Source organism: Rhea americana, unplaced genomic scaffold (genome assembly GCF_003343005.1).
Source record: "Rhea americana isolate MKP2758 unplaced genomic scaffold, rheAme1 scaffold_43, whole genome shotgun sequence".
Lineage (NCBI taxonomy): Eukaryota > Metazoa > Chordata > Aves > Rheiformes > Rheidae > Rhea > Rhea americana.
In genome coordinates, this window is record NW_028186568.1 from 4,041,911 (window position 1) to 4,052,732 (window position 10,822).

Below are 10,822 nucleotides of genomic sequence, written 5' to 3' on the forward strand. Positions count from 1 at the left end.
AAAAAAAAAGTAAAGAAAAGAAAAGGGGATCAAAGCTCCAACGTGACCTGCAAGCCGCTGCTGCCGTTTGACACCTACCAGCCCCGACGTGCGCAGGCCGTGCGGAGCCGCGCGGAGCCGCGCAGAGCCGCTCCCCGCATCTCACCGCACCGGGAATTATCGCCGCCGCCACCGCCGCCTCGTCTGCCGCCTCGTCTGCAGGGATTTCCAGATCGCTGATTTTTAATCTTCCTTGGGAAGCCTTTTCTCTGCCTCTGTTGGGAATTAAGTTGTTTTTATTTTTATTTTTTTTTGGAGAAAAGGAGGATCGCCGTGGATTGGGAAAGAAAAACAGTTTAGCAGATAATCCTAACTTTTTTCTTTTTCTTTTTCTTTTTTTTTTCTTTTTCTTTTGCCATCCAAAAGAGCTGTCAGTCGCCGAGAGGCTGCACCTAGAGACCTCGACAGGGGGAAAAAAAATCAGACACACTCCTGAAAGAAGGAAACCGTGACACTAACTCTTCCAGCTCTGCTGGGACAAGCGGCTTTGGCCGCTTATTTTTTTCCTTCCCCCCAGAGAGACACTTTCCCCTTTCCCCTCGGAAGAGAGACAAGGGGGAGGCAAGCGAAGGCACCAGAGCCTGCCCCTCCAAAATGGGAGGCCGGTTCCTGCTGACGCTCGCCCTCCTCTCGGTGCTGCTGTGCCGCTGCCAGGTGAGTACCTGGGCGCTCCCGCCGGCCGCAACCCCCCCGCAGGGGTCCGTGAAGGGGTCCGTGCTGTGTATATGAGCATGCACCGGCCCTGTGGAGGTGCAGAGGGCCTATAGGTGGCTCGGGGAGTGGAGAGGAGCAGGGAGGGTGGCGGGGGGGGAGGCATGCACGATGGGGCTGGGGGGCGACCGGGGGAGCGGGGCTGCTCCGCGGGGGCTGACGGCCTCCCCGACCGCTGCCCCCCTGCAGGTCGCCTGTTCCGGGGTCTTCGAGCTGAAGCTGCAGGAGTTTGTCAATAAGAAGGGGCTGCTGAGCAACCGCAACTGCTGCCGCGGGGGCGGCCCCGGCGGCGCCGGGCTGCAGCAGTGCGACTGCAAGACCTTCTTCCGCGTGTGCCTCAAGCACTACCAGGCCAGCGTGTCCCCCGAGCCGCCCTGCACCTACGGCAGCGCCATCACCCCCGTGCTCGGCGCCAACTCCTTCAGCGTCCCCGACGGCGCGGGCGGCGCCGACCCGGCCGCCTTCAGCAACCCCATCCGCTTCCCTTTCGGCTTCACCTGGCCCGTAAGTGGGGGCTCCGCGGGCTGGGCCGGGCTGGGGGCCGGCATCGCTGCTCCCCCCGCCCGCCCCCGCCGGCGCTCGCGGCCCGCTGACGGGCGGTCTCTGCTCCTTCTCTCCCCAGGGCACCTTCTCGCTCATCATCGAAGCGCTGCACACCGACTCGCCCGACGACCTCACCACGGGTAACTGTCCCGAAACAGAGCCTTTCCCGGAGTAACCCCAGCCCTGCCGCTCTGCCAGCCTGCTTTGTCCCTCTGTCTGCCTTGTGCAGCACACTCCCTGTCCCCATCCCTGCTCCTTCTCAGGAGACCACGGGAAGAGGCCAACCTGTTGGCACACAGCCCTGGTGATCCTGCCTCTGCAGTTCCCCTCCCACCGCAGATCCCCCCCCCCCCCGAGTGTCTTCCTCTGCCACTGCCTGCTGCGGGTCCCCTAACCATGCTTCTCCTCTCCATCTCCTCGCAGAAAACCCCGAGCGCCTCATCAGCCGCCTGGCCACGCAGAGGCACCTGGCTGTGGGCGAAGAGTGGTCCCAGGACCTGCACAGCAGCGGCCGCACCGACCTCAAGTACTCCTATCGCTTCGTGTGCGACGAGCACTATTACGGAGAGGGCTGCTCTGTCTTCTGCCGCCCCCGGGACGATGCCTTTGGTCACTTCACCTGTGGGGAGCGTGGCGAGAAAGTCTGCAACCCGGGCTGGAAGGGCCAGTACTGCACTGAGCGTGAGTGTCACCTTTTTGTCTCCCCGGGCGCTGTTTCAGCTGTGCCCATGGGGCTTGCTGGGAGGCATTGCTCTGACATGAGACCCCACAAGAGAGGGGGGACTGAGTTAGGGTGCATGGAGGTCTGGTGCTGCGTATGGGCCTTACTGCTGTGGGGGTCAGGAGGGCCTCAGTGTTACCATAGAAAGTTAACAGCTCCATCTCAAGCTAGTAAAATGACAGTGTCAATGTTACACTCTCACTTCTTTGCTGTAATCATCAAACTTGATAGCAAAATATTCAAGAGCTGATTGAGGATATATTAAAATATATCAAGTCTAATTCTTATCCCCTACCCCACCCCTCCCACCATGGTGCATCAACATCATGGACTGAGGGGTACGTGGCTTCAGGAAAGGAAGTTAGGCTTTGGCAGCCTCCATGGATCCGTCTGAATGGCAGGCTTATTACGACCTGAAGTGTTGCTACCTTGTACTGAAATAAGTATTGGGAGATACAAGATATTCTCTCTGGGTAGTAGACTGTATGTTTCTAATTTGGGGTACTCCTAAACCTGCCACTGACAGATACTTTTGCACCTGGAACCCCGGGAACATTCACCTTCTTCCCTACCCCACTTCTATAACATTGCCTTGATGATTACTACTACTAATAAAGTAGAAAGCAACATGAATTTTAAAGTAAACCTGAGCTTGAAGTTGTTCAGGAACATGATGTGTTGACACAGCAGGAAAAGATGGAATAGTGAGCAGATAAAGGAAGTCTCAGATGTCAGATACATCCAGTTTTGTACAAGATCATCACCCTTTGCGGACACATGGCAATGCACGTACAAACACACACACAGAGATCCTACTGTAGCATGTGATGGCATTCTCTGATTGTGTGCGTATGCACATCTGATGTGGGCTGCCAGACGACTTACCTTCCTGGTGAGTGCTGCTCTCCCATCATCAAAGGGCCAGAGAGCTAGGGAGAAAACTGTTGCAATCTGAAAAGCAGCCTCTCTGTTTTGAGGTTTTTGTTTGTTTGTTTGCTTTTGTTTTTCTTAAAATCCACCTATGCTTTGGTCACAGATGGCTGCTATCAAAYAGGCCCAGACTGATTATTCACACTGTTAGTGACTGCTAAGATGCTTTTAACAGTTCGTGGTACAATGTTGCACAATAAACTGTAGGCAAAGAGGCTTGCATTTCCTTTGACAGTGCTTTAAATAGGAACTGCAACCTTTCCCAAGATCAAAAGTGCCTATCCCAATTGTGTCAAGGGATGGGGGGAAAAGGAAGCATTTTGATAATGAGCTCTTTCGGGGCTGTCAGCACTTTTGGATGCCTGTGCATTGCTGCTCTTCCCATAGCTCAGTAGAACGTTTTCCATCTTTCCTGACTTGTTATGTATGCTGTTCACTCTTCCTCGTGTCTTAGAAAAACAGTTTACAACAACAGCGCAGACCTTCTGGGCAATAGAGATGTGTTTGTGTGTGCATGCATGCAAAAAGAATGTTTTCCTGTTAGCAAGCAGAGCTCCCAGTCCCAGATTGCTTCCCATCTACTTGCCCTCAGCTCCATTCTTTCCAGCTTTGCGGTGATCTGATTATCAGCGCTGATTCTTTCTTTTTTTCTTTTTTTCTTTTTTCCTTTTTCTTTTTTTYCCCTTCCCCTTCCCCTCGCACGCCATTGTCTCCGGCTGGCTTTGTTGAATTAAAACTTTGCACTGCCTGCTTAATGAGTTCCATAACCAGGCAAAGTAATGAGCAGAAGTCCCCCCCCTCTTTTTTTTTTTTTCCCCTTTCCCTCATCCTCCCTCCTGCTGGCCCGTTTACCTCTTTACCACGTCTGTGCCCACCCTCGCCTTTTCCGAGCGGGGCGGGGAAGTGGCGGGCAGAACCAAAAGGCGGGGGGGAGGGAAGAGAGAGAAGGAGGAGGGAGGAAGAACTTTAGACTTATTTATTTGAATAAGAAAAAAAGTTTTTGCAGCGAAATCACGCGCGTGCCATAGATTAGCCGTGGGCCGGGATAGGCTGCGCGGGAGCCGGCCGCGGCCCCATTGGCTCCGGCGCCGGCCGTATTGTTGCAGCGGGGCAGCTGCTGGGAGAGAATAGACAATAGAGCAGCTGTCTTGCACTGGCACCCTGCACACCAGCTGTCCACTCTTATCTGCACACACACTTTCGGGGGATATTAAGAGGTGGAGCTGTGTGCATAGAATTGGAAAAAAAAGGACTTCTGACCCTCACTGGGAAGGGAAGGCGGGGGTGAGGGGCTGCGGGGAAGGGAGCAATTGTGAGCCCTCTTTTGTCTGTGTGCAACTGTATTAAGAAGAATGCTCATCCCTGGTGATAAGTAAAGTGCCCAGTTACTAGGCAAGATCAATACTCCTGCAGACTTTGGAGATTAACTTAGCTGCTCTTAACTGCCTGGACCTAGCGAAAGAGGCTAGCTCCCTGCCTACGGGGTGCTCTCAGAATTGTGCTTTTAGAAGGGGGGTGCTTGGCCCTGGTGCTTATATGTCTCCCTGCTCGATCTGTTCACAGCGATTTGTTTGCCTGGATGTGATGAGCAACACGGCTTTTGCGACAAACCTGGGGAATGCAAGTAAGTTTTCTGCTCCCCTTCTGCTCCCTTCTTTRGTGTTGACGCTCTGGTGTTAAGTAAGCCATTGGTCATTTGAGGGTCAGTTTGAGTGCCTTTCTTCATATTAGATGGTAATTTGAGAAATCCAGGTAATGCCAGATCAAAGTATTAATCTACAAGTCAAACATCAGCACCATTAATATTTACCTAATGAGTTTACAGTACCATGTGTAAGGGTTAGCTGTTTGTTATCAGAGTAAACAAATTAACTACCTGGAACCATGGCTCTGTCTAAGGAAGGGGAAGAAATAGCTGGGGCTGGTGAAAGCTGATACTATAGCTGGACTCGGTGACTTTCTCACATGAAGGATCACTGAAGGCTTTTAGGAAACTTGATCCCTGGCATCAGTGTGTTTGCAGAGTTTGTGATAGGGTTTCCAACTGTGAGAAGTCTAAATCTGACGAGACTTTGTTGTTGGCTTTTTTTTTTTTTCAGATGCAGAGTGGGTTGGCAGGGGCGATATTGTGATGAGTGCATCCGATACCCAGGCTGCCTTCATGGTACCTGTCAGCAACCGTGGCAGTGCAACTGCCAGGAAGGCTGGGGTGGCCTTTTCTGTAACCAGGGTAAGTGCTCAGCCCCTGCCTCAGCGTGCATTTTAGACCACAGAAAACAAGCAGCTATTTCCAGCTCATCTGCACTATAGTAGCCTTGTAAAGCAGCAAGTGTCCTGATGGATCTCTCTTTTCAAAAATATCTTTTACAGACCTTAACTACTGCACCCACCACAAGCCATGTAAGAATGGTGCCACATGCACCAACACTGGCCAAGGGAGCTACACTTGTTCTTGCCGACCCGGGTACACAGGTTCCAGCTGTGAGATTGAAATCAATGAATGTGATGCCAACCCTTGCAAGAATGGTGGAAGCTGCACTGTAAGTCTGAGTTGCTTGTGCCACATGAAACCCCGAAGGAAGAGGAAATGTCAGTTTCACTGATTTTCCAAAATCTTTTTTTGGGRTTTTGTGGCAACTTCAGTTAAACATTTGAAGCAAACAATCAAACAAGCAAAAATTGTTTTCTTCCCAACAGGATCTTGAGAACAGCTATTCCTGTACCTGTCCCCCGGGCTTCTACGGTAAAAACTGTGAGCTGAGCGCAATGACTTGTGCTGAYGGACCATGCTTCAATGGTGGGAGGTGTACTGACAACCCTGATGGGGGATACAGCTGCCGCTGCCCACTAGGATATTCCGGGTTCAACTGTGAAAAGAAAATTGATTACTGCAGTTCCAGCCCTTGTGCTAATGGTAAGGCCAAACACGCTAAGGTGACCTTTTAAAAGGAGACAGTCCAGTTACTTAGGCTTCTGATTTGGAGTTCATATTAAGACTCAGTTATAAATCACGGCCTGTGTCATGTCAATAGTTGAATTGGTGGAGCAATTGTGCTTAAAAAGTAATGCCACAATATGGTTCACTGCCACAAATAGCATTTTCTTAAGGGGTAGCTGTGGCCAGGTCACTTGGCCTGAAGCCTCATGCATAAACATGCGGAGGCTTTCTTCCAAGTGGTTTATAAAAACTCTTTGAGGTCTGTGGATGGGAAATACCTTACAAATCTTAAATATTGTTACTTATAATCTAGTGGTAGTAATTATCCTGTTTTGATAAAACTAGTGAAGACTTTCCTTAGTACAATCCTCCACGTTCATTGCCACTCTAACTCTAAAGCATGAGACTGTGATGTGATACTGAGCTGGACTAGCTTTATTGTCCAAGCCAAATAAAATGTCAAAAAGCTAATAGGATAGAGAAAGAAAAGCAAATGTTACTAAGAAAAATTTCCCTTAAAAAAAAAAGGCATACTTTTTATGGTGGAAAAGACCTAACAAAGATTGGAATCTTTCTCAGAAAGAAAGGTTTTCTCAAATGCTGATTGTCATGATCACCTGGAGAACATCACTCAGAGTGTGCTGGGCGTTCAAGAAGCTTTGAGGTTGGGCAGCCTGACTGTACACCACTCAGCGCTTGTCCCATTTAATGTGTTGCAGGAGCCCAGTGTGTTGATCTYGGGAACTCTTACATATGCCAGTGCCAGGCTGGCTTCACTGGAAGACACTGTGACGATAACGTGGATGACTGTGCCTCCTTTCCGTGTGTCAACGGAGGAACCTGCCAGGATGGAATTAATGACTATTCCTGTACGTGCCCCCCGGGATACAATGGGAAGAACTGCAGTACCCCAGTGAGCAGATGTGAACACAACCCTTGTCACAACGGGGCGACGTGCCACGAAAGAAACAACCGCTATGTGTGTGAGTGTGCCCGGGGGTATGGCGGACTCAACTGCCAGTTTTTGCTCCCCGAGCAGCCTCAGGGACCAGTAATTGTCGACTTCACTGAGAAGTACACAGAAGGCCAGAATGCCCAGTTCCCCTGGATCGCGGTGTGTGCCGGGATTATTCTGGTCCTGATGCTATTGCTGGGGTGCGCTGCTGTTGTTGTCTGCGTCAGACTCAAAATGCAAAAGAGGCACCACCAGCCTGATGCGTGTAGGAGTGAAACTGAGACCATGAACAACCTGGCAAACTGCCAGCGTGAGAAGGACATTTCCATAAGTGTCATTGGTGCCACTCAGATTAAAAACACAAACAAGAAAGTAGACTTTCACAGTGATAACTCCGATAAAAATGGCTACAAAGTTAGATACCCATCAGTGGATTACAATTTGGTGCATGAACTCAAGAATGAGGACTCTGTTAAAGAGGAGCACAGCAAATGTGAAGCCAAGTGTGAAACATATGATTCAGAGGCAGAGGAGAAAAGTGCAGTACAACTAAAGAGGTATCCTTCGTGTCCAAGTGCAGGGGGAACAGCTTTACTCTGAAAGGTGTATGTGTCTTGTGGGTAGTATTAGCAGCAGCCCTCTGATCTGTGTTGTCTGTTTTTGTCTTCAATAGTGATACTTCCGAAAGAAAACGACCTGATTCAGTATATTCCACTTCAAAGGACACAAAGTACCAGTCGGTGTATGTCATATCAGAAGAGAAAGATGAGTGCATCATAGCAACTGAGGTTAGTATATTGCCTGGTAGTTGTAAAAGCAGAGAAAAATCTTGGTGCTTGATCCATATCTAAAACATGTAGGGGCAGCTAAGTTGTTCCTCATGATGCCACACTGATTCGTAGCTCTTGAAATCTGGTCCTCTTAAGTTTATTGTGATGTGAAGGTTGTAAAAACCTGACAAGCTTGGTCATGCAAGCCACTTGCTTCAGTGGATGTCACAGGCACAGTTATTCTTGCAGATGAGGAGACAGTTATGGTACAGTTGTGATCTATGGGCTTGCCCCTTAGTATGCTTCACATARAGTCTGTTCTTGCCTGGCATGAAGCTAGACTCCTGGCCCTCTCAACCCTGACAGTCATATTTTTACTTTCTATTAATCTCTTCTGGTCTCTGCTCTTGTTTTCTCTGAACAGGTGTAAAACGGAAGTGATATGGCAAAGTTGTTGTTCAGAACAATTTCAAAGGAGACGTGCCCCAATGAATGCTGCTGAAAGAGGAATGGGAGATAGATTCCTTCACTGACTGCTGCTGAGAAACTAAATTCAGGCTTGAGCTGGTTCTCTACTGAAGTTAGCAAAGTGACTGCAAAATAAAGAAACAAGATGGACACTAGGCAAGGGTCTGTGTTCTGTTGCACTGCCTTTTATGAATTTTATCATTGCACTATGGTCAGTTGCTTTTCTATATATATTTAAATGAATGGACTTACTTACTACATAAGAAGCATGCACTGCCTGAAGTGTGTATTTTGGATTCTTATGAGCCAGTCTTTTCTTGAATTAGAGACATAAACACTGCCTTTATTGTCTTTTTTGATACTAAAATGTGTTTTTACTAGGTGAGAAAAAGTGTGTTATTTTTTTGAATCTGTAAAAATATTTTCATGATAATTGTAAAGCTTGAGTATTTTGTGATGTTCTTTTTTTATAATTTAAATTTTTTGGTAAATATGTACAAAGGCACTTCGGGTCTATGTGACTATATTTTTTTGTATATAAATGTATTTATGGAATACTGTGCAAATGTTATTTGAGKTTTTTTTTTACTGTTTTGTTAATGAAAAAAATTCATTTTTAAAATATTTTTCCAAAATAAATATTATTAATGATAACCAAAATACTATATTTTTTTTTCCATAACTGATGATGTATGGAGTAAACCTTGCAACCTGGCATCTGGCAGGCTTCTGTGGGCTGAATGGGAGATTGGGTGGGACTGAGATCTATCACAAAGAGCAGAGAATATGTTCTGTGTGGACCACTCCTTTCCTTTCCTAACTTTCTGAACTTTTGACAATGGTTGTGCTCACTCTTAACTCAAAGGTGAATTTCTGTCAAAACTTTGAGTAATGTCTGTTCAGTCATGTTGGACTGTGTATGTATAAACAGATATGGTTTCGCTTCCTGAGAAAGAGCAGTGCAAGTGTGCTCCATTTCAGTGCAGACATGGGGCCTGTTGTGACACAACTCTTCACTTCTTGCAACATCCAACACTTGCCTGGAGTTTGGGGCACCCCGGCCATGCCAGAGAGGGCAACTCAGCCTCAGCTGCTTTATGCCCAACCATGGGAAGGGAGCTACCTGCTCAGACCTCTCTGGAGGGGGCACTTCTCTCCCCAGGAAAGGTTTTGCTGAGCTCATTGAATGCCTCAAYTCTCCTGACTGTGACACCTGTTTAAAGTACTGGTTGTATCTTTGGTTTTATCCGCCTTAAGTGCCTGCTGCCATCGTACTGGAGTGGTGTGTGGTCCCATCTCTTGGCTTGGCCCTGAAGGCTCAGGCAATTTCGCCTGTTTGGTTTGCCCTAACTAGCTCTCTGGCAAGTTGTCCTGTGCATTAGTTGACAGAGTCCCTTCAGAAACACACAAAGGGTTTTCCCACTTAGGGAAAAAAAAAAAGAAAAAAAAAGAAAGAAAATCTAAGAAAASATTTCCTTTCTGATCTATTAAAGCTGAACCCACCCTGCTCATTGTGGGCCACCTCCTGCAGCTTCTTGGAGCTGATGAAAATACTTTGCTCCTATTCACTTCGGTGGAGATGGATTCTACCCTAAAAGTGAAGAATAGTATAYCAGAAAAAGATCAAGCAAATATTGTAATTAGTGATCTATAACTCTAATTTATACATGTATTTGTCTTATTTTAATGTGCACAAATATGTGAACAACATGGACTTTACTTCCAAGTGAGGTCAATAGAAAATTAACCCCRACTCCAGGGGCTTATCAGTCTATAAAGCCTTCTCACTAAGCCAACCTTGGAAGAGATATATCAGATATACTTCACAGGAATCCACCCCACAGTTATAATCCTTTGTATTCACTCCAAGGTGTGTTTTTAGGAAAGGCTTTTATGAGGAGAGTGACATGAGGTACTAGAAAGCAGATCGTCARTGATGATCTGAAGAGGATTTTCAATCTGAGTGATAACATAACAACCTGCCAAAAATCACAACCACTGCATTAAATATTATCCCAGGCATGACAGTGTGTATGGTGGCAGGGTATTCCGGCAGCATAACCTCAGAGATCRGACACACAAATGAGCTTTGGCTGTTTTTCTTTGGTTGGTGCTTTACTGCTGTTTCTGGGGCAAATCACTTTACTTTTTTCTGTCTGTTTCCTCTTCTTTCTAAGCTTTTTGGAGTGAGATTGTTCACTTATTATGCACTGCACTTTGTACAGTCAGTGCCATGGTCTCAGTTGGGCCCTATCRGTGCTACTTCCATATGAAGAGCAATAAAAAATGAAAGCTCATGGATGACTTGAGCGCTTCTGTAATGACAACAGGTCTTCAGTGCTAGAGCAAGTGCTACTTTAATACACTGTAGGTAAAAGTCTGGCAAAATGTACAGCTTCTTTCTCTTGCAAATGGGCATAACACCAGCATCTCCCTAACTTAGGCAGATAATGCACCTTAAGAAACCTCAGCTTGCTTACTGTGCTAATTACTGTGGTGAGTGAAAGAAAATGCGCCATGGGCAAAAAGAAGGAGGTCATGTCTTTCTGAAGTACCATCTCAAACGATAGCTACATAAATGAGTTTAACTGCTTTTTCAGTTTCCATGATGAGTAGGGTTGGGGCTACTGTCACAAGCAGGATTTCTAAGTCYCCCAAATCTGAACATATGTGCAGGGGCCTTGCATGGTCAGACTGGGTCATGGTATGCGATGGGGAACAATGGATCAACATTCCTCATCATTAGC

The 10,822-nt window shown here is 47.3% G+C and overlaps 2 protein-coding genes across 2 annotated transcripts in view; one reads left to right on the plus strand and one right to left on the minus strand.

Annotated features, from left to right (window-relative positions):
• The window catches only part of FAM120B (family with sequence similarity 120 member B), a 235,724-nt gene extending 235,286 nt beyond the window's left edge, over window positions 1-438 (minus strand). The window contains exon 1 of the mRNA XM_085315512.1: window positions 79-438. The gene's annotated coding sequence lies outside the window, so the exon portion shown is untranslated. The remainder of the gene's footprint in view (window positions 1-78) is intronic.
• Window positions 439-474: 36 nt separating this feature from the next.
• DLL1 (delta like canonical Notch ligand 1) lies at window positions 475-8,514 on the plus strand. The gene is made up of 11 exons (XM_085315510.1): window positions 475-693; window positions 940-1,254; window positions 1,373-1,433; window positions 1,717-1,974; window positions 4,508-4,568; window positions 5,044-5,174; window positions 5,315-5,484; window positions 5,642-5,858; window positions 6,602-7,394; window positions 7,511-7,625; window positions 8,032-8,514. The coding sequence occupies exons 1-11, from the start codon at window positions 634-636 to the stop codon at window positions 8,035-8,037; spliced, it is 2,187 nt and encodes a 728-aa protein (XP_085171636.1). The 5' UTR covers window positions 475-633; the 3' UTR covers window positions 8,038-8,514.
• Window positions 8,515-10,822: the final 2,308 nt, after the last annotated feature.